Below are 24657 nucleotides of genomic sequence, written 5' to 3' on the forward strand. Positions count from 1 at the left end.
TGATTTTTTAAAATACAATTGGCCCAGAGCTCTGTTATTATAAAGTATATGTTCCATGTATCTTAGCTAATTTGTGAAATTTTTAAATCTTTCTTCATTACTAATATACTGAGTTTCAACAACCTGTCGGTAATATCAACACAATTGTAACGAGATTAGATAGAAAAGATGTCAAGGAAATATGTAGTAACTAAATGAGGATGATTAGACTAGAATTTTAATGTTAATTATCCCTTAGACAAATGCAATGATTAATCAAATGATTGTGCAAGTTCTCTTTGTGTAGTTGATTAATGGTGTGTTTCTGGATGTTCAGTTAGTTGTTAAAACCAAGTGTCTTTTTCAGATGCTGTTATGGAAACAACAGCACGCCTAGACACTTGGAAACACACCATTAATGATGAATCACTTTGCTAGTTTCCTTATTACTATGTTTTCATACAATAAATTTGTTCTGTTATGTTCCTGTAAATTAGCTGCTTAGTATTCAATTCTAAAACTGAGCTGTGTATCACTCAGTCATACCAGAAGTCAGTTAACAAAGTAGGTGGTTTGTAATACTTATTGGCAACCTGTTGCTGCAATTACGAAACTTTATTAAATATTGTACCAAGTGCACTGAAATAATACACCATACCTGACATTTCTTTAACATTCCTCAAGAATGTGATTATTATATTAATTAAAATATTTGGCTATGTTTTTACATTGATATGGTTCGAAAGGAAATACTTTCTTTTGGGCCTTATATATTATCGTTATATAAAGAATTATACAGTTTACTACATAAGCTAAATTGAAAACAAAAATTTAATGATTTGAATACTGGTTTCTGGATAAAGTAAAATTTCCTCTTGGCCTGAAAAGGGAGAGAATGACAGGTTATCGATAAATATTGCATTTTTTCTGATCTGTTTATGCTCATTCAATAATCTCAAGAGCAATGAAAAAACAATTATTTATTCAAACCATAATTTGCAGTTTAGTCTTCATCAAGAAACACCAATAGCACACGAACGTTCTTTTATCAGACATTCAGTTACAAACAAATCCATCAACACTTATTGTTTATTCTTCAACTTCTGAAAGAATGTACTTGAGACGCAAAGTGTTAGTGTAACCAGATCCTGGACGCCAGCCTGCAACAATAACCACTGCACTTCCCTCTTCTACAAACCCTCGTTGCTTTCCGAAGTCGATAGCAAAATCTATGCGATCATTTTGATCTTCAATCCAGTCTTCTTTCGGTTGAGCCTGATAAATGAGTGGTATTATGCCACGGTACAAGTTAGCTTGACGGGCAACTTGTGCATAACGTGTTATGGTAACTATAGGACAGCGAGGTCTGTATCTGGCCACCAAATGAGCAGACCTTCCAGATACAGTCAACACCACAATCATTGCTGCTTTAGAAAGACGCGCCATTTCTACAGCACCTAGAGCTGTGGCATGCATTGGGTCTGTTGGAGGCGCGATATCAAAACTTAGTTCAGTGCACAGCTGTTTCGACCAGACAGCGGCCTCAGCTTCACGGCAGATTGCTGCCATTGTACGAACACAGACTATAGGAAACTTTCCTTTTGCACTCTCACCTGAAAGCATCACTAGATCAGCTCCATCTAAGATTGCATTTGCCACATCAGAAGATTCAGCACGTGTTGCTCTTGGGTGACTTGTCATTGATTCCAGCATCTGAGTTGCACATGCAACTGGTTTACCTATTCGGTTACATTTCGCAATTATGGCTTTCTGAGCTAGAAACACTTTCTGTGGTGGTATTTCTATACCCATATCTCCACGTGCGATCATGATGCCGTCAGAGGCTTCGATTATTTCATCTACATTGTCAATACCCTGTTGATTTTCTATCTTTGAAATAATTAAAATACTTTTACCATCCTCTCCTAGTACATCACGTACGTCTTGCACTGTCTGCGCATTTCGAATGAAAGACGCGAATATCATGTCAACTCCTTGCTCCACACCGAAACGAAGGTCAGCTGTGTCTTTCTCAGACACGCCAGGTAGGTCAACAGGAACTCCTGGAAGATTCACGCCTTTACGGCTTCCTAATTTGCCTCCGTTTTCTATTTCACAATGCACTTCGTTACCTTCAATTTGCTTCACAATGAGTGATAAGAGTCCGTCATCGACAAAAACTCTATCTCCAGGCTTCACAACGTTCGTAATGTTGTTGTAATCTACGTATACACAATTAATGTTGCTTGCTTCAGCAAATGCGTCGTTGGTAGTAAGTTTTATTTTTTCTCCTTGGACTAACTCAAGTTCTGCTGAAGCTCCACCTTCGAGGAGACCAGTGCGAATCTCTGGTCCACGCGTGTCTAATGCTATTGCAACAGGCCACCTTAACCCAACACGCCTGCTGTACCTAGCAACAGCTTCACGCACCAGTTTAACGGTATTTGCATGATACTCGTGAGAACCGTGTGAGAAATTCATTCGAGCTATATTCATTCCAGCTTCTAACATTTCATCTAATACAGCGGGCTGAGCCGATGCGGGTCCCAAGGTACATATGATCGCCGTTAATTTTTCGGTAGCTATATCTGATCGTACACTTAAATTTGTGAGATGGTCAAGAATAGAATCTGCAAATGCTGATTTGGTTTGTATAGGCAGGATACCCTCCTCATCTCCTCCTGCTGTAGGTTCACCCTCCATAGCTGTCTCACCACTTTTCAAAATGTTTAGTTTTCTTACGATAATTCAAACTGTTACTGACCTGAATTTAATCTCGCCTCAGGAACATGATTCCAGGCAAACGTTAAACAATTAAGAGCCGAAACAAGTATTTTTCTTTGATGTTAAGAAACCTCACTTTTATATCATTTTAACATGAATTTTCGTACATTGTTGTTGTATACTAACTTTCGTTGCTGAACTTTCATGTGTCATGTCAGCGATTACTCAACCTTCGCAGGACCTAGAGCGTCAAACTGAGGAGTGTAACAGTTGAAAAATAAACTGATCCACAGATGTATGAAGCTTTTTGTTTTCAGTTATCTTGTACTTTGTTATTGCGGATATTTATTTTGTAACTGCGTATTCATCACATATATTTTTCATTCCGAACTACAGTCGATATTAAGAATCGAAATATTTGACACATGAGAGTCGCCTGTGTATTGCAAGGGCGTATACTCGTGTAAGTTTATTTATTGTGTTGTAACCACGTTTTGAGGAGTTCGTAGGCAAAGATATTAACAGTCGTCACGCGCATTTCCATGCAAATCAAATTTTCACAGTAAGTTGGCCCCTTTTTATGAATTCTGCTGCTATAATTTAATGCTGTTTCCCTAAATCTATTCAGGAAAATAGCGGAATATTTCTTGTGAAGGAGGTACGACCGAATTTCTTCCTCTGTTCGAGCTATTCCTATCCCCTTAATCTTTCTTTCAAATATTGTGTGTTACATAAATTGCCATGGCGTTTTCATTTGAGGAAAACGTGATGTGTCGTTTCCTAGACCTGTAGTTGCAGAAGACTTAATGGCACAGAAAACTCATGAGCTATTAATTGACCTAATCAATAACGTGTTGTGTGCCGTACATTTAGGAATGATTTACTTATCCACTTTCATTCAGCATTAATCATCAGTCATTGATATAGGATATTTCATTGTAATAGGCTACAATGCCAATCAATTGGCCAAAATATATCTCTTAAGCTAGATAACATGCTTTAAGAGGATGAGGGATAGGACGGGTCCTAACCCCTTAAAGTATGCTGTGTAATATATTGGAAGGATTGCTATATTGGATTGGATGTACGTATGGATTGGCGTTGTATTACCTTGATAAATCCCATATCGTTGTTAGATCTATTGACGACCAAAGGTGAAGAAATGACGGAGTACACCACACTCATGTGGTTGATGTTGATATTAATGTATCCTTGTTTTAACTTTCATAACTATTACATATCCAGCAGTGGTTGGTAAAATGCCTGTATTGCAATTGTGCTGTGGTTATCTGGTAGTTAGTTCAACTAATGTATATGTTAAATGAACTATGAGAGGAAGGTTTAATGGATGTTGATACAGATTGTGTTGGCTAAGATTAGATTAATACTAGTTCCATAGATCATGAATACGACACTTCGTAATGATGTGGAACGTGTCAGGTTAATGAAAGATGTCTGTACAAGATGTTACATTACACAAAATATTGCATGACACTAATGCTTAAGTTAGTTTTTTCCCCTCCCTTAATTTATATCTAAAAATTCAGCCAATGAGTAGGAGCTGTCATCTAGAAATTCTTTTAATTTATTTTTAAATGTTGGTTGACTATCTGTCAGGCTTTTGATGCTGTTTGGTAGGTGACCAAAGACTTTTGTGGCAGCATAATTTACCCCCTTCTGTGCCAAAGTCAGATTTAACCTTGCGTAGTGAAGATCATACTTTCTCCTGGTGTTATAGCTATGCACACTGCTATTACTTTTGAACTGGGCTGGATTATTAAAAACAAATTTCATAAGTGAATATATTTGTGAGGATCCCTATATCCTTAAATAGATGTCTGCAAGATGACCGTGGGTGGGCTCCAGCAATTATTCTGATTACACGTTTTTGAGCAATGAATACTTTTCTACTCAACAATGAATTACCCCAGAATATGAAGCCATACGAAAGCAGTGAATGAAAGTAGGCATAGTAAGCTAATTTATTGAGATTCTTATCACCAAAATTTGCAATAACCCTAATAGCACACGTAGCCGAACTCAGACGTTTTAGTAGACCATCAATGTGTTGCTTCCAGTTTAACCTCTCATCAATGGACACACCTAAAAATTTTGAAAATTCTACCTTAGCTACAGACTTCTGTTCAAATTCTATATTTATTACTGGAGTTGTGCCATTTACTGTACGGAACTGTATATACTGTTTTTTATCAAAATTTAGAGTCCGTTTGCTGAGAACCACTTAATAATTTTGTGAAAAACATCATTTACAATTACATCACTTAGTTCTTGGTATTTGGATGTTATTACTATACTTGTATCATCAGCAAAAAGAACTAACTTTGCATCTACATCAATATGGTATGGTAAGTCATTAATGTATATCAAGAACAGTAAAGAACCTAAGACTGAACCCTGTGGGACCCCGTGCTTGATAGCCCCCCCAGTTTGAGGAATCAGCTGTTGTATTAACATTACATGAACCACTTATTTCAACTTTCTGCATTCTTCCAGTTAAGTATGAATTAAACCATTTGTGCACTGCCCCCCTCAAACCATAATGATTTAGCTTATCTAAAAGAATTCCATGATTTACACAGTCAAAGGGCTTTGAGAGATGACAAAAAATATCAATGGGTGATGTCCGGTTATTCAGAGTACTTAATATTTGATTAGTGAAAGCGTATATAGCATTTTCTGTTGAAAAGCCTTTCTGAAAACCAAACTGACATTTTGTTAGTACTTTATTTTTACATATATGGGAGGCTACTCTTGAATACATTACTTTCTCAAAAAATTTTGATAGAGCTGTCAGAAGAGAGATTGGGCGATAGTTGTTGACATCCGACGTATCCCCCTTTTTATGCAATGGTTTTACAATGGCATATTTCAGTCTATCGGGGAAAACACCCTGCTCCAAAGAGCTATTACATACGTGGCTGAGAATCCTACTTATCTGTGGGGAACAAGCTTTAAGTATCTTGCTGGAAAGGAAAACGTCCCATTGCACCCTCATCAGATTTAGTGGTAAAGTGGCGCAGTGGATAGCCCATCAAAAACTGAACATAGTCAAGCATGAAAATGAGGAGAATGTGTACTGAACTGTGAAAAAAGAAGCAAACTAGAAATAGTTAACGGTCTGAATTAAAGACGTGCAGCATTGAGCGAATTGCATGAACCGTAGCATTATGGTTGTGTGGTAACGGTATTGGACTGTAAAGTGGGAGATTGAGGTTCAAATCTCCCTCTTCATAGTTGTGAACTTTCTGTCCAGTCATTGACGTGTCTTCTTTTTCTTCTGGAGTCTTGGGAATTGTAGTACTATATATTGGTTATAGAGTATGAGTCGTGGTAAGAATATACACTATGTGATCAAAAGTATCTGGATCCCTGGCTGAAAATGACTTAAATTTCATGGCGACCTCCATCAGTAATACTGGAATTCAGTATGGTGTTGGCCCACCCTTAGTCTTGATGACAGCTTCCACTCTCGCAAGCATATGTTCAGTCAGGTGGTGGAAGGTTTCTTGGGGAGTGGCAGCCCGTTCTGCATGGAGTACTGCACTGAAGGGAGGTATTGATGTCGGTCGGTGATGCTAGGCACAAAGTTGATGTTCCAAAACATCCCAATGGTGTTCAAAGGGATTCAGGTCAGTACTTTGTGCAAGCCAGTCCATTACAGGTATGTTATCCACCACTGGCTGTGGATTATGAACAGGTACTCGATTGAGTTGAAATATGCAGTTGCCATCCCCGAGTTACCCTTCAACAGTGGGAAGCAAGAAGGTGCTTAAAACATCAATGTAGGCCTTTGCTGTGATAGTGCCATGCAAAACAACAAGGGGTGCAAGTTCCCCCTGTGAAAAACATGACCACATTATAACACCACTGCCTCAGAATATTACTGTTGGCAATACACAAGCTGGCAGATGACATTCACTGGAAATTTGCTATACTCACACCCTGCCACTGGATTGCCACTTTGTGTACTGTGATTTGTCACTCCACACAATGTTTTTCCACTGTTCAATCATCCAATGTTTATGCTCCTTACACCCAGCGTGGCATCGTTTGATATTTACCAGTGTGATGTATGGCTTATGAGTAGCTGCTTAACCACAAAATCCTCCTGCCTAACTGTCATAGTATTTGCAGTGGATCCTGATGCAGTTTGGAATACCTGTGTGATGGTCTGGATAGATTACACATTTCGACCCACTTCAACTGTCGGTGATCTGTCAGTCAACAGGCGATGTCTGCCTGTATGCTTTAGTGCTGTATGTTTCCCTTTACAATTCCACTTCACTATCACATCTGAAACAGTGGACCTAGGGATGTTTAGGAGTGTGGAAATCTCATGTACTGACATATGACACAAGTGGCACCCAATCACCTGACCATGTTTGAAGTCTGTGAGTTCTGTGGAGTGCCCCATTCTGCTTTCTCACAATGTCTAATGACTACTGAGGTCGCTGATATGGAGTACCTGGTAGTAGATGGCACCACAATGCACCTAATATGAAGAATGTGAGTTTTTGGGGATGTCCGGATACTTTTGATCATAGTGTATGACTGTCACAAGTAAATGTGATGAATAGTGAGAGCAGGCGAGTTGCTGCATTGAGTTCTCTCAAAGTGAAAACAACAAGTAAACAAGTGTGAACTATGTTACAACAAAAGAATTAAATATTCAAAGCTTCCAGAATGAAATACTAAGAGTCGTAACATGTGGTACTTGTGTAGAACAAATGAGGTACACATGCACCTCGCTGTAGCAAACGGTCATCACACCATGACACAGACACAAAATTAAATGCGATAAACAGAGGTCCATATTCCTTTGAAATCCCAATATTGCAAAAACAAAAAGAGAGGAAAAAATGTTTTGCAATTATAAGCTCTGCATTATTTCACAGGTCAATTAAGTCATGCTGAAGTAATCCCCATTCTGAAAATTGATAAGACACATTTAATGTGCTGGATAGCTGAGAAAAAAATATTTCATTGTGTTCGGTCTGGTTGGAGGACACAGTTTCCCATTGTTTGGATAACGCATTTCATCTACACCTACAGTTGTACTCTCACAATGCAGTTTATGGCGTTGCAACATCCCTTTGAACTCCTCGTTTAATTTTTGTGTAATGCAGTGGTAGTATTGCACCTTATACACCTTCAGAAATTTAATTTTCTTTAATTAGACCTGATAATAATACAATAATTTGCAGTATTTTGAGGATTAAACATAATTGTTACTCTTACAGTCATCTGTATCAGCTTATATAGACATGTAAACAAGATTCCTAGCTAAATATTTGAGGGGTAGTTTATGGTAGTGGACACCCCCCCCCCCCCCCCCCCCCCCCCAATGCGCGGCCGCGTGCGCACACACACACACACACACACACACACAAAACCATAAGTTATATACTGGTGGTTGTCTTATTTGTTACAGAGCCAGAGGTCTAGGTTAAGCTGGAATGTTATTATTATGAACTAAAAAACATGAAAAGTGGGTGGGGTCAGAAAATGCACACACATCACACCCATGCAATTTTATGTCTACAGTTAACTGAAAATGTTGAAGGACACGAAATAGTGTCAGCTTTGACCAGTGACTCAACTAGTGTAGCAACTCTTTCATACAATTCCATATTTTAATTATCATACTATTGGGACTGTCACTGGTAATTATCTTTTTTAGTAATTTTGTTAACACATTTAAACATATTGAAAACCTTACTGCAGTGGAAAAATGTACCTCAGTAGTGATGGAAATATGTCTGGACTGTACAATGAAGGATGGGGGAGGGGGGTATAAGTTTGTTCATTTCACCAGTTCAATAGATGATAGAAAGAATGTATGCCTGTCACTGCACAGGTTTGCAAGAACAGGTGTTTTTTAAAGCTTTCCAGTAAGATTGGTTGGTTAGTTATTATGTAGTTATGTGTTCCATTGATCTGCCTCATGGTAACCACTACAATGTGGACCGTATCAAGTGCATAAGAAATGCCCCCATGAATCAAGGGCGTTTTTTGATTACGTACCCCATTCCCTTAAGTGGCACAAAGTGCCTATATTATACATATAGATTTATTTATTGCTATTCAAGAAGTCATCTGTGGTATAGGAGTTGTCAAGGACATATGGTTTCAATTTATTTTTGAGACTATTACTGCTGTATGTAAAACCTTTTATTTCATATGGTAATTTATCAAAAAGTTTTACTGGAGCATATTTTACCTCTTTCTGTGCCAAAGATGGTTAAATATAGGATGGTGGAAGTCTGTGTTTCTTGTGGTATTATAATCATGAATATCACTGTTGATTTTAAACTGGTCCACGTTGTTGAGAACAAATTTCATTATTGGGTAAATGTATTGTGAGGCTGCTGTAAGAATTCTTAAACTTTTAAACAGATGCCTGCAAGATGTGCAACTATTGGTCCTGCACATTATTCTAACCACTTTCTTTTGAGCAGCGAATACTTTTTGCCAAGTGTTGAGTTACCCCAAAATATTATTCCGTATGACATGAGAGAGTGAAAGTATGTTAGCTTGCTAATTTCTATATCCTCAAAATTAGCAATTGTTTTGACTGCAAAAGTTGCTTAACCTAGTCGCTTTAGGAGATCCAAAATATGAATTTTCCAATTAAGATTCTCATCTATATGTACATCCATAAACTTATGCTCTACCCTGGCTACTGACTTCTGGGGTCAACAGAAGTGTCTGATTCCACCTGCCTGCTTTGACACATGACTTAATAGTATTGTAATGTATGATGTCACCACATCATGGAGATTTTGCGTTGGTTTTGTTTGTAGTTGTCGTGTTGTTATATTTGATGGTGCCCTTTGGTTGGGAATGTGACGTGCTGAATTTGTTTGGTATTGGGATCATTTTAGTTTTCGTTGTCATTGTGCTAACGTGGTTCTGAGTATAGGTAGTTGGTGCGATAATGTGGGTTGTGGAAGTGGTTTCAGTGAGTTATTAAGGGTTTTCTTCGCTCATGTTGTTGTTCCCCCTTCCCCCCCCCCCCCCCCCCCCCAAGGTATGATTAGTTTTGTCTTTGTTGTGTGAAAAGAGGTCAGTCTCCCTCCCTCCCTCCCTCCCTCCCCCCCTTTCTTCTTCTTCTTTTTTATGCGGTTTTGAGCGGATCATACCTATGATATGACACTGTGCAGTTTCTGCAGATTTTTGCTATTTTTGTTTTGAGATGGCGCAGTGTTTCTGTATTGTCGTATATTTAGCTTGTTCCCACCCTAAATGCCCAATTCTCCGCAGTTGTCCCATTAGTTTCATTTTATTTTTGGAGTGAAATGGCAGTTGTGTCATTTCTGTTTTTGTTCGCATTTTTTGTCTTGTGTATGTAATGGCGTCTTGGTTGTCATTTTGTATACTCTGGAAGTAGTGACTTCTGCCATATTGATGGGGTCACGGGTCAAAGCAGATGGATGGAATTGGATACTTCTGTAATGCCAAAATATTTGTATTTACTCTCAACTCAAATACCTTGTGTCATAGATGTTATTCGTGCTGTACTTACATATTTTGCTATGGTGTTTCCACATTTATGTACTTAATTTTTTTAATGTAGGAGAATTACTTAAAATTATTTTGGATTTGCCCCCTAAAACAGCTGCATGTACAAGGTATATACTTTGTTTGTAATTAGAAACTATAAATGCTTGCTAAATTCTCACCTCATCCTCTGTCTGTATTTTCCTAGGCAGAGTAATATATTTTGCGCAGTTAGTGTTCAGTTGCTGGTGTAAGTGGTTTTTCTGTTCAGTTGGTTGGCCTGGATTCCCACCTGAGTTCATCTAATTTCAACTTAGAGGAAAACTAGATATTTGCTGTATTGTCCCACTGTCTTCATACGTCAAAATCTCCAGGTAAGTGAAGCACGTCTTTTTCTATTGTTGACTTGCATTATAAGGAGAAAAAATTGTTGGCTAGACTGATGCCGGACCCCTTATGCATGAAATCTGGGTTGTGATGGCAGACTTACATGCAGTGTAGCCCAAGGTCTATGGTAGGTTAGAGAATGATCATTTGATACCAGTGAGTGTAAAGGTTTTTGTGACAAATTGGTCTGCAGTGTAGCATAATGTTCACATTCGCCCCATATTTAATGCACTTTTCATTATAAAGTCTAAAGTTGCACTTTGAATTCAGACATTAGATAATGAAAAATCTGATGAGTATTTTGATATTGTGTACATACGTCATACATAAACTATGAAAAATACAGGCAGGGGTCACTACATAACTTTCACTAAATGTTGCTTGAAAGACTTACTCAATCTTAAGCACTCATCTTGCTAATCATACAATTATGAGGAAAAACATTATGACCCCTTGCCCACTCTCAGATGATTGCCACCTAGTGGCATTTTGGGCACTTGATGTGATAAAGCTAGTATATAAATGGAGGACAGAATACTGGGGAATTATTATACTGATGGATTGAATGGCCCGCAAATGGGGAAATCTGCCGACATAAGTGGCTGGCAAAGGGTAATGTGTTGTGGATCAGCACAAGGGAATGAGCGTCTCAGAAAAGGCAAAATAGTTAATGAGCTACTGTCATGAGCATCCCTGAAAAGTGGGCTTCCAAGGAGTCTGTATTAGTAATTGAAGGCACCATGGCTGCTGTGGCTACATTTACGTACCACCCGCATCCCTTCATTCTTTGTCTTTTCAGGTGGTTGTTGCCTTTTCGGGCAGGGTAATCATGCTAAAGTTGTTTGGGGAATGTAACTGTTAAATCGTGTTGATATCTTGGCTATTAAATTTGATGATCTGAGTGTGTTGGAGCATTTTTGGGGTGCTATTGGGTGTTAGCTTACACCCAAAAACAGTGGGCCTGTGATATATGGGAACTGTATGAGCTGTGGTGCCACATACCTTCAGAAACCTGCCAAGGTCTTGTTGAAAAAATACTACATAGAATTGCTGCTATATGCTGTTGCAAAGGGGAACCATCATGTCATTAAGCAGATGGTCACAATGTTCTCTCTCATCAGTGTAGTTTATAAAAAAATTAATACAAACAGTATTTATTTTTGATGGGAGTATCCCCTTATCTGACGAAACACACATCTGGAAAAGACTGGATATAGAGATTAAAACTTTGCTTTACTCAAGGTATGTTAAGTCTCATTCCACTTCTCTGTTTCAGTGGCTGGTGAGTGGAAGCTCCTTTCTGTGACATTTAGAATGACTGTGCATGATTTGAATTCTGTATTAAGTGAAACAATGGCATGGGTTGTGTGTCTAACATACTTTTCAGCTACATGTATTTCTGTCTGGTTCTTTATAACACACATTCATTTATGTTAGATTGAAACAGTTCTTGTGTTCTGTGCTGAGTGCAGTGGCACTGTGTTTGACACTGAACTATTATTCCCTGTCCAACTATTCAGATTTGATTTTTTGTAGTTACCTTTAATGGATAAAGGTCAACACATTGATTGTTCCTTTGATACCAGCATGACCAGTTTCTTCGACATTCTTGTCCAATTGACCTGGTTCACAATCTTCTAACAGCCTGTTGTTGAGTGCAGCTTAATCGGTATATTCCTTGTTGTGTGTGTCTGTTCAGGTCGATAAACTGGGTGTATATGCATATCTAACTTGGATGTGCTGTTTCTACTTACTTTAAAAATCATGCTTGCAACAGACATATACATGAATATTCTTTGGCACTGTTCACTGTCAAAAATTTGTATGCAGTAAATGGATATCACATTAAAATCTCTACCCATCCAAGATTATTTGAACACATTTGGTGTCTTCCCTGTGATGCCTTCAGATCTTTCTAAGTATGTTAAAAGATCATAAATTGGACAAAACAGGGTTCTATTGCTCTGCACTCTGTTTTGTGATCAAAACAAATGTGAAATGCCGTGTTAGAGGATGGGCATTGCTGCTGTATGTCAGTGGTCTTGTTTGACTCTGTAAGCTGAGTAAGAATGTGAAGATAAATTATAAAACCGCAAGCAAAAGTGTATCAATTTTCATAAAGCACTTTAAATGAAGTGGTAAATAACTAATCATGTTTGATTTTGCTAAAAAAATAGAGGCCACTTTTAAGATGAACTTCATTGTTACAGTGAGGTTATGAAATTTCCCAAAAAAAATACTGCAGTAATGGTTTGGAAAAATTGTAGGCTATGTATTGCAAGATAACAGAAGTTCCATGACAGAAACAAGTGAGAAGGTTCAATGGAACAGTTACAGATCTATTAATCACTGGTTGAATTGTAGGTGGGACATACAGCAACTTAAAGCTTTAAACTGCACCTATTCACTATCTTGAATTTCTTAAAGCCAAATATAATAGAACCTGAATTAATTTTTCACTCTGCTGTGGAAAGTGCACAGTTTTGAAACTCTTGACAGATTAAAACTTCGTGCAGACCAGAATGGAAACTGCGAGCCTTGCCTTTTGTGGGCAGTGCTCTTACGGACTTCAAATATCCAGGCATAGTGCGCCTTCACAGCTTCAGCCCCACCAGTACCTCTCTCCTAAATACTCCACTGAAGCTCTCCTACATACCTTACTGGATTGGCACTCTTGAAAGAAAAGCTATATATATTACCAAACAATTAAACTGTTCCACAGTCACCTAGTCCTCATTGCAGGATGTGTATTTAACGGCCTGCAGGGGCAATAATTTTGATTTTCAGTATTTTTAATAATTATTGATTCAGTGAATTTAAAAATGTAAAATGTGTTAATAATTGACTCAGTAAGAGATATGCTCTTACGTTAAAAATTTAACACAATAAGACAAATATTACACTTAGAAACTGTGTATATATATATTAAAACAAAGATTCCAAGACTTACCAACCGGGAAAGCGCCGTCAGACAGGCACATGAACAAAACACACAAACACACACACACAGAATTACTAGCTTTCGCAACCGATGGTTGCTTCTTCAGGAAGGAGAGGGAAAGACGAAAGGATGTGGGTTTTAAGGGAGAGGGTAAGGAGTCATTCCAATCCCGGGAGCGGAAAGACTTCCCTTAGGGGAAAAAAGGACAGGTGTACACGCGCGCGCGCACACACACACACACACACACACATATATATATATATATATATATATATATATATATATATATATATATATATATATATATATATATATATCCGCACATACACAGACACAAGCAGACATATTTAAAGGCAAAGAGTAAGGGCAGAGATGTCAGTCGAGGCGGAAGTACACAGGCAAAGAAGTTGTTGAAAGACAGGTGAGGTATGAGCGGCGGCAACTTGAAATTAGCGGAGGTTGAGGCCTGGCGGATATCGAGAAGAGAGGATATACTGAAGGGCGAGTTCCCATCTCCGGAGTTCGGATAGGTTGGTGTTGGTGGGAAGTATCCAGATAACTCGGACGGTGTAACACTGTGCCAAGATGTGCTGGCCGTGCACCAAGGCATGTTTAGCCACACGGTGATCCTCATTACCAACAAACACTGTCTGCCTGTGTCCATTCATGCGAATGGACAGTTTGTTGCTGGTCATTCCCACATAGAAAGCGTCACAGTGCAGGCAGGTCAGTTGGTAAATCACGTGGGTGCTTTCACACGTGGCTCTCCCTTTGATCGTGTACACCTTCCGGGTTACAGGACTGGAGTAGGTGGTGGTGGGAGGGTGCATAGGACAGGTTTTACACCGGGCGCGGTTGCAAGGGTAGGAGCCAGAGGGTAGGGAAGGTGGTTTGGGGATTTCATAGGGATGAACCAAGAGGTTACGAAGGTTAGGTGGACGGCGGAAAGACACTCTTGGTGGAGTGGGGAGGATTTCATGAAGGATGGATCTCATTTCGGGACAGGATTTTAGGAAGTCGTATCCCTGCTGGAGAGCCACATTCAAGGTCTGATCCAGTCCCGGGAAGTATTCTGTCACAAGTGGGGCACTTTTAGGGTTCTTCTGTGAGAGGTTCTGGGTTTGAGGGGATGAGGAAGTGGCTCTGGTTATCTGCTTCTGTACCAGGTTGGAAGGGTAGTTGCGGGATGCGAAAGCTGTTTTCAGGTTGTTGGTGTAATGGTCGAGGGATTCAGGACTGGAGCAGATTCGTTTGCCACGAAGGCCTAGGCTGTAGGGAAGGGACCGTTTGATATGGAATGGGTGGCAGCTGTCATAATGGAGGTACTGTTGCTTGTTGGTGGGTTTGATGTGGACGGATGTGTGAAGCTGGCCATTGGACAGATGGGTCAATGTCTAGGAAAGTGGCATGGGATTTGGAGTAGGACCAGGTGAATCTGATGGAACCAAAGGAGTTGAGGTTGGAGAGGAAATTCTGGAGTTGTTCTTCACTGTGAGTCCAGATCATGAAGACGTCATCAATAAATCTGTACCAAACTTTGGGTTGGCAGGCTTGGGTAACCAAGAAGGCTTCCTCTAAGCGACCCATAAATAGGTTGGCATACGAGGGGGCCATCCTGGTACCCATGGCTGTTCCCTTTAATTGTTGGTATGTCTGGCCTTCAAAAGTGAAGAAGTTATGGGTCAGGATGAAGCTGGCTAAGGTGACGATGAAAGAGGTATTAGGTAGGGTAGTAATTCTGTGTGTGTGTGTGTGTGTGTGTGTGTGTGTGTGTGTGTGTGTGTGTGTGTGTGTGTGTGTGTGTGTGTGTGTGTGTGTGTGTTTTGTTCATTGTGCCTGTCTGCCGGCGCTTTCCCGCTTCGTAAGTCTTGGAATCTTTGTTTTTAATATATTTTTCCCATGTGGAAGTGGGATTGTGATTTATTGCTGTATTCCAGTCCCTTCCTTACAGTAACATACAATCACTGTGGACAACGGTTCCTTATGAAGTTAAAATTGGCAATATAGATTGGGTGTAACAGCTGAGGCAAGATTCTGACATAGGTACATGGGGCCTCTTGCCTTTACCACTGTAAGACTTTTACACATCACTTAAAAGTTAGAATGTGTTGGCGGAATAGCTCCTAGATTGTGCACTTTGATGATGTTTTCATTAACGTTGCCTGAAAGTAGTAATAACCTTAACATGTGTTATATATCTTTGGCTGTTTTTATTTACTCGTTCTGCATCACAGAGGTATAATTTACAATATTCTTATCACTATATACTAAAAAAGAAAACAATGTCCATGAGTTCACCACCATAGCCACACTCTTTGCACACGAGTAGATGGTCCATTGTCTGTATTTCACTGCATTTACATACAGTGCTGTCTGCCAGGCCCCACTTGTTCATCAGGTGTTTACATCTCCCAACACTCGTTCTGACCCGGTTTTGTGCTGTCCACACTCTCCTTGGTAGGTTGAAGCCATCAATCTTCTTGTTCGGATCTTTACTAAATTTTTGTTCTTAAGTTCACTTGCCGACCATACTTCGTTCCAGGCCGTTCTCGGCTCATAGGCTCGAAGTTCTTCACCGATTTTCCAAAAAGGTGATCTGGATTTAAGCCTGTTTGTCGGTGTCAGATCTTGGTGGATAGTGAGGTCCGGGTTGTCTATAATTTTCCTGTAGGTTTTTAGGGCTAGCTGTGATCACTGGATTTCTGGAGGCTCTGTGTTCGCTAGTGCGGGAAGCCATGCACAGGGGGTGGCCCTGAGTGTTCCCGAGATTATTCGCATTGTCTCTCTCAGCTGGACATCCACTTTAGATACATGTGCACTTATCCTCCAGGCTGGTGAACAGTATTCAGCTACACTGTAGACAAGGGCTAGTGCTGAAGTTCTCAAAGTGCTCGCTCCACATCCCCATGTTGTTCCAGCCAGTTTAGAAAGGATAGCATTGCGGGATTTTAGTTTCTGCTTTGTGTCTTCGAGTTGTGAGCTGTACGTTAGGGTCCGATCTAGTTTCACTCCCAAATATTTAGGCTTATCCTCATGTCTTATGTTTTGGCCGTTCGAAAAGATCTGTAATTTTCTGTGTGTGTCTCTCTGTTGTTGAGGTGCATTATGGTGCTGGTTGTTTTGTTGGGGTTAGGAAGTAGGTGCCACTTGGAGTAATAGGTGTTCAGGACTTCAAGGTCTGCATTCAGTGTTTCGTCGAGATCGTTGTAGTTTTTACTCTGATATGCGATGGCCATGTCATTTGCATATGCAAATTTGCCTGATTTAGTTTCTGGCAAGTCAGCTATATATAGATTGAAGAGAGCGGGTGCTAGTGCCGAACCCTGTGGCAGACCATTATTCAGAACCATGCTCTTACTGTTCGTACCATGGAGTGAGACCTTGATTTTCCTGTTCGTTAGTATGTTCTTGAGTAGTTTGTAAGTCTGCTTGCAATTTATTATTCTAGTCAGCTTAAGCAGTAACCCTTCAATCCATACTGTGTCGTAAGCTGATGTGAGGTCTATGAGGACCAGGCCAGTTTTCATCTTGTTCTGGAAGCCTTTCTCAATATAGGTTGTGAGGGACAGCACTTGATCGCAGCAGTTTCTACCTGCTCAGAAACCCGCTTGGTATGTTGGGAGGTTGGCTTCGATGTATGGAGTTAATCTAGTCAGCAATATTCTCTCGAATAATTTATAGGAGGTACATAGCAGGGATATTGGTATGTAATTCCTAGGATTATCTCCAGACCTTCCGGGTGTCAGCACTGCGATGACTTTTGCTTCTTTCCATTCCTTAGGCACAATCCCCGTGCTTATGCATTCCGTACAAAGTTTGGCCAATTCCTTTAAGAATTCTGGTAGGATGTTGTCAGGTCCGGCTGCTTTTCCTGTCTTCATTAGCTTCAAGGCCTGGGATATCTCTTCGGTCTCCACTTCTTTTACAATGCCCATGTTGGTTGGGTTATTAAGCAATAAACTGCATAGTTCCTGGGAAATTTCTCTCTTTTCGGCTGTTTTTAGCTGGATTTTGGAGGTCTCTTTCAGGACAGCTGCAATCTCAGATACGCTGTTTCCAAGAGTTGGCCTGTTAGGCGCTGTGGCACCGCCTAATTTCCTCAGCAGGCCCCAGCTCTTCCTGCTGGAGTGGGTAAAATCTAGATTTTCCATTGCCTCCTTCCATCTACTCCTGCGTTCCTCATTCATGGCGTTGATCAATTAGTCTGCAGTCTCCTCGTCCCCAGTCTTCTCATATTCCTCCAGTAGTGTTTCACACTCTTTCGTCCAGCAGGGGGTGTATTCCTTTCTCGATCCTCGTGGAATTGCATTTAGGGCTGGTTTTTGTACTAAGTTTTTGAATCTTTTGTAGTTCTCAGGTTTTGGTGGTATCCGATTTATCGTTTTCTCAACATAGGATCGATATTTATTCCAGTCTGTAATTTGTTATAAAACTTATCACATATTTTGCTACATTAGTACTTCATTTCACTGCAAATAGATTTATATTTCCAAAAATCAGTCAACATTGTTCTTGTAAACCTTTCGTTAAAATACGAAAAAACTTTAAAATACTCCTTATAGTTCTGGAGTTGCTGTCATTCCTTGTAAGAAACAGTTAAAATCTGTTTCTTTCATGTGGGCAAATTTGAGATAAAAAACTATGTTGTCTGAAATGTTAATATCATGCACAACTGCTTTGAAGAACTGTAACATTTTGGAACTTTTCAGTGAATGTATCTAGATATGACCATATGACTTACAGAAAGAATATATAAAGTATGTCAGTGTATCAGTACACAACCTCACCATTGTTTCACTTACGGTGCCACATTTCTCTGTTTTCAGCCATTAATACTTCATTTTAAATGGGTTTAGGTGCTAGTAAAACTGCCAAAATGAGTGATACTGGAGTAGGTGAACTTGTCAAAAATTTGATTGCTAGTGATGCAGTTGTGATATTCTCGAAGACATACTGCCCATATTGCACAATGGCGAAGGAGGTAAGCATTAATTCTTCAGTTCAATTTTAAAATAAATAACCACAAAATCTTTTTTATTAAAAAAGATTGAAAAATCACATTAAAATAATAACTTTAAAGTCCATTTATGTTTATTATATGAGGCTGCCATAAAATGTTTGAAAAAATTGTTGCAGTATTGCTTAGAAGTGCACTATATATACAAACATTCCTCATTTATAGAGAATCTGTATGCATCTAACTTTGTTCTCTTGAAGGTCTTAGCAAAATTACGTAAAATATGAGTGTAAAGACATCCTACTGTATCTCAGCGTGTTGAATCTGAACTTGTCAGTTATGTAAGAGAAAGCTGACCACATGTCCTGCAACCCTTCCACTCTGTGATTGTACACTGATCAACCAGAAACTTATGGCCACCTTACTAATAACCAGTATGTCCATCTTTGGCATGGGTAACAATGACGTGCAGAGATATTATTGGGAGTGCTCCAGCAAAGTGTGATAAAGGTCTTGTTCTCAATTTTCATTTGGTGTTACAAATGGCAGCTATCTCTACGTATGGCAACATGTAAGTTAATGCAGATGAGTAGGAAAAACAATTCTGTATTGTTTGAATACAGTGTAAGTAGTGTGGTGCTTAATGAAGTCACAGCGGATAAATACCTAGACATAACTTAGCAAAGTGGCATGAAATGGAAAGTTGAAGGGAAGGCAGATGGTAGACTCTAGTTTATTGGATGGATTCCAGAAAAGGTTAGCTCATCTATAAAGGAGACTGAGTACAGAATACTTGGGCCACCAAGTCTTGAATAGTAATGGTTTGTGATGCCTGCAAGCTCAGATTAAGTTGGGAGGCCAGCACATCAATTGGAAATCGCCACTGTGTTCCTCAAACCACTCCATCACGCTTGTTTCCTTGTGACATGGTGCATTATCTTGCTGAAAAATATCTCTGCCGTCAGGAAACAAAATAGTCATGAAGGGGTGTACATGGTTTGCAACCTTTGTTGATACTCCTTGGCCATCATGGTGCCTTGCACGAGCTCTGCTGGACCCATGGATGCCAACATGAATGTTTCCCAGAGCATAATGTAGCTACTGTCAACTGTCTCCATCCCCCAATACAGGTGCCAAGGAGCTGTTGCCCTGGAAGATGATGGATTCACACCCTCCCATCAGTATGATGAAGAAGGTATCAGGATTCATCAGTGCTCTGCCACTGTGCCAATGTCCAGTGCTGCTGGTTATGTGTCCATTTCAGTTGTAGTTGTTGATGTTGTGGTGTTAACATTGGCATGTGCATGGACTTTCGGCTGTGGAGCCCCATCTTTGGGACTCGTTGGTTCACTGTGCATCCACACACACTTGAACTCTGCCCAGCATTAAAGTCTAATGTTTGTTCCACCACAGTTTACTGCCTGTACTGTTCTATCAGCCTGCCCACCATATGAAGTCTGATATCTGTAATTAGGGTTACCCTCCCCCCCCCCCCCCCCCCCCAACCCTCCAATAATAACATGACTTTGGGGTGTAGTTTCACCTTGATTTCACCACATGTTGAAGACACTCACCACAGCACTCCTCAAACACTCAACAAATTTTGCAGTTTCCGAAATGCCAATGCTGAGTCTCCAGGCCATCACATTCTACCCTCTGTCGAACTCAGATTGTGCACCTTCCTCCCTCTTCTTCACACACAGTACACTCGCTGGCACTACATGCACCATGCATGTGTCTGACTAGCAGTTATTCCTTGCCAGGTGACACTGATATTGCCTGAACTGGTTTATATTGATAGTAGGTTGGTGATCATAATGTTCTGGCTGATTACTGTATGTATATAGTATAAAAATAAAAATAAAGTGAGCTTATTGGTTCAGAAATTATGAAACCAGATTGAGGGTGGGGTATGCTAGTTTCCGAAACTTTCAAATCATTGAAATGAACAAAACGAAATGCAATTAACTGTTCTGTTGCAAGAAAGCGAGACAGAGAGAACCTGCAAAATTTTGACAAAATGGTAGAATGGTGAAATATTTTAATAAAATGCAGTCTCCAGTCCAATACAAGATAACTAGTTAATCATTTGGTTGCATGTGTAACAATTATTAGGTATGTGTAGTATGATGGAAATATGTGCAGAACAAAGAGAGTGTAGTTTACACAAACATGTAGAAAAGTTTGCTTTTAATCTCCAAGTAATTTAAAAGGGAAATGACTGAGGTTGAAATAAACACAAATAGTGTATGCAGTCTAGTGAGATTTAGGCTTTCCACATTAGCAGTGGAAAGACATTGTCGTTCACTCTTGATTACTAAACTTCTCCCCCTCCCCCCGGGCTCAAAGTCCCTTTTGTGGATACGTGTGTGGCGCACACAGGGCCCTGAGCTATTGCAGTCTCCTTCCTTTTTCCAGACTCCATTACAGTCCCTGTTCCTCTTTCTCCCTCCTTGCTCCTTTCCCTGTTGGTGGACTTCTTTATATCGACCTGGCTATCCTCCCGGCTTTGTTTTGGTATGTGCTCTTGTTCAGTCTGCTGCTTCCATCTCCTTTTCGGCATTTTTGGTCCCCTTGGGGTTTGACCTCCGTTTCCAACGTTTCTCGTACAGTGTGAGCCATTTGAGGTTGAACTCCCAACCTAGTTTCCATGGTGCAGGCTCCTCTCCCACTCCCCTTCCTTTTCCCCTTGCACCCCGGTCCCCTTCCTGCTAGGTCACCAGCACGGTAGTCAGTCCACGTGGTGGGGCTGTTAAGTACCCTCATGGCTGAGCCCCTGACAACACAGGGATCACACTACTAGTATCTGAGCTGTTAACACTTCGTGTATGCCAAGGAGTCAATGCTTATAACTTTGGGGCATCAGAATTCCCAGAAATGGCCATTGTGCAAGACAGACCTTGCTGTAGCTAGGTGGCATCGACGGGGTGAGCCCTGGTCGAAGTGGGTGGTACTAGGGCAGATGCCTTGCACATGAAGTGACAAAAGGTTCAACATCCTGGCCATTCTGTGGCCGTCTGTAAGAGTGATAGCAGACATGACACTCATTCTTCTGATCCTTCGGCTTTCCCCTCCCTGACCACCCCCTGAGGGTCAAGTTCACCTGTGGGGGTTGAAACCTTCCCTTGGTACCTGGTTTGTGTTAGGACAGATGGCGAAAGTTTTGCCACAACCAAGTCTTTGTTTTTTGTGGAGACGATTGAAGATAAGTATGGCAAATTGGAATCCCTGAGTAAAATGCAGTCCGTTTCTTTGCTCATAAAGACATCTTCTGCTGTCCAATCTGAAGCCCTGTGTGCTTGTGACCATCTCAGTGACATCCCAATCTCTGTCACACACCACCAATCTTTGAACTCTGTACAGGGCATCAGTTTCCACCTGGATCTTCTTCTCCAAACTGATGAGGATCTCCGTGAAAACCTCGAACGGTGAGGAGTTCAATTTATCTGCCATATACAACGAAGCCATATAAACTATCACACTGATACAGGTGCCTTTATCCTGGTCTTAAAGTGGGATACCCTCCCAGAGAAGGTCAAGGTGATGGTATATTGGTGTGATGTAATAACTTACATTCCACCACTGATGAGATGCTTTAAATGCTTATGGTTTGGCCACATGTCTATCTGCTGCCCCAATGATCCCCTCTGTGGTGACTGTGGGTGCCCCTTCCGTGAGGGGAGTGCCTGTGCTCCGCCCACCAGTGCGTGTAAATTGTAATGTGCAGCATCCTCCACGCTCGCCAGCATGCCCGGTGTATATGACAGGTTCAAGAGTACAAGACCTTACATCGACTTAATTACACTGAGACTTGTTGAAAGCATGACCGTCTCCATCTCGTGCCTATCACTTCTCTTCTTGCTTCAGTTACATCCATTCCCCCTCCTACCCCCTTCTCTTCCCAGCTCCTCTTCTTTGGCAGCCGCCAGTACTGGAGCTCCCTCCTGGGACGTCTCTTCCTGGCACCCCTTGAAAGGTGATCTGCAGTTCCACATCGGCTGCATGATCCGCTGCCGGTGGGTGCCAAGATTGCCAGGTGTAATTCCGTGCCCGACCTTGCTGCAGTCATCCTTCACGAGGGAAGTAGCAGAAACACAAGAACAAGGGCGAGGTCCCTCTGGTACCCCTTGAGGTGCCGCCTTCCCCTCCTCCAGCCAATGAACCAACAGAGTCTGATCCCACCTCTATGGACATTACCCTGTCCTTATCGGTGATGGATGGCGACTCTGCGGCGTGACCGGCTCCAGTCCCTTTGCTTCCCATTTGGACTCCAGCTTGAGAGTCCTCCAGTGGAATTGTAACGAATATTTGCGCCACCTCCCGGAGTTGCAGCCCCTTCTTTCCTCCAACTCTGCTGCTTGCATTGCTCTATAGGAGACCAGTTTTGTCAATTCTTACTCACCCTCCCTTCATGGATTCCACACTTTGTCGTAACCGAATAGGCCCCTTGAGGGCTTCTGGTGGTGTTTGCACTTTGGTCCACAAGGACATTGTTAGTAAAAGAGTTCCTCTCCATACCACTCTGGAAGCAGTTGCTGTCAGGTTCCATCTGGCCACTCCAATCACTATCTGTAATCTCTACCTCCCATCTGTCAGGCCGCCCACACCCCTTGCCCTAACCACCCTTCATCAACAACTCCCTTTGTACTTCTAGGGGGATTTAGTGCCCACAAAACTCTTTGGGTAGTCACACGACTACTGCCCTGGGCAGGACAGTTGAAGCTGTTCTGGCAGGGCTTGACCTCTGTCTACTAAACACCGGCACTCCCACACACTTTAGTGTGGCACACGGCACTTTCTCTGCCATTGACGTCTCCTTCTGCAGTTCTACATCTACATCCATACTCCGCAAGCCACCTGACGGTGTGTGGCGGAGGGTACCCTGAGTACCTCTATCGGTTCTCCCTTCTATTCCAGTCTTGTATTGTACGTGGAAAGAAGGATTGTCGGTATGCTTCTGTGTGGGCTCTAATCTCTCTGATTTTATCCTCATGGTCTCTTCGCGAGATATACGTAGGAGGGAGCAATATACTGCTTGACTCTTCGGTGAAGGTATGTTCTCGAAACTTTAACAAAAGCCCGTACCGAGCTACTGAGCGTCTCTCCTGCAGAGTCTTCCACTGGAGTTTATCTATCATCTCCGTAACGCTTTCGCAATTACTAAATGATCCTGTAACGAAGCGTGCTGCTCTCTGTTGGATCTTCTCTATCTCTTCTATCAACCCTACCTGGTGCGAATCCCACACTGCTGAGCAGTATTCAAGCATTGGGCGAACAAGCGTACTGTAACCTACTTCCTTTGTTGTCGGATTGCATTTCCTTAAGATTCTTCCAATGAATCTGTCTGGCATCTGCTTTACCGACGATCAACTTTATATGATCATTCCATTTTAAATCACTCCTAATGAGTACTCCCAGATAATTTATGGAATTAACTGCTTCCAGTTGCTGACCTGCTATTTTGTAGCTAAATGATAAGGGACCTATCTTTCTATGTATTCGCATCACATTACACTTGTCTACATTGAGATTCAATTGCCATTCCGTGCACCATGCGTCAATTCGCTGCAGATCCTCCTGCATTTCAGTACAATTTTCCATTGTTGCAACCTCTCGATACACCACAGCATCATCTGCAAAAAGCCTCAGTGAACTTCCGATGTCATCCACCAGGTCATTTATGTATATTGTGAATAGCAACGGTCCTATGACACTCCCCTGCGGCACACCTGAAATCACTCTTACTTCGGAAGACTTCTCTCCATTGAGAATGACATGCTGCGTTCTGTTATCTAGGAACTCCTCAATCCAATCACACAATTGATCTGATAGTCCGTATGCTCTTACTTTGTTCATTAAACGACTGTGGGGAACTGTGTCAAACGCCTTGCGGAAGTCAAGAAACACGGCATCTACCTGTGAACCCGTGTCTAAGGCCCTCTGAGTCTCGTGGACGAATAGCGAGAGCTGGGTTTCACACGACCGTCTTTTTCGAAACCCATGCTGATTCCTACAGAGTAGATTTCTAGTCTCCAGAAAAGACATTATACTCGAACAAAATACGTGTTCCAAAATTCTACAACTGATCGACGTTAGAGATATAGGTCTATAGTTCTGCACATCTGTTTGACGTCCCTTCTTGAAAACG

The 24657-nt window shown here is 41.1% G+C and overlaps 2 protein-coding genes across 4 annotated transcripts in view; one reads left to right on the plus strand and one right to left on the minus strand.

Moving 5' to 3' along the window:
• Positions 1-942: 942 nt before the first annotated feature.
• Positions 943-3019, minus strand: LOC126334839 (pyruvate kinase-like). The gene has a single exon (XM_049997503.1). The coding sequence runs from the start codon at positions 2680-2682 to the stop codon at positions 1069-1071; it is 1614 nt and encodes a 537-aa protein (XP_049853460.1). The 5' UTR covers positions 2683-3019; the 3' UTR covers positions 943-1068.
• LOC126334842 (uncharacterized) overlaps positions 2993-24657 on the plus strand; it is a 45320-nt gene continuing 23655 nt past the window's right edge. The window contains exons 1-3 of one of the 3 annotated variants that reach the window (XM_049997508.1): positions 2993-3265; positions 10496-10598; positions 18379-18533. In XM_049997508.1, the coding sequence (XP_049853465.1) occupies positions 18399-18533 (135 nt within the window). In that variant the 5' untranslated portion in view covers positions 2993-3265; positions 10496-10598; positions 18379-18398. The remainder of the gene's footprint in view (positions 3266-10495; positions 10599-18378; positions 18534-24657) is intronic. The other 2 variants (XM_049997507.1, XM_049997506.1) reach the window with 2 other exon arrangements.

The sequence above is a fragment of the Schistocerca gregaria genome, chromosome 2 (genome assembly GCF_023897955.1).
Source record: "Schistocerca gregaria isolate iqSchGreg1 chromosome 2, iqSchGreg1.2, whole genome shotgun sequence".
Taxonomy (NCBI): domain Eukaryota; kingdom Metazoa; phylum Arthropoda; class Insecta; order Orthoptera; family Acrididae; genus Schistocerca; species Schistocerca gregaria.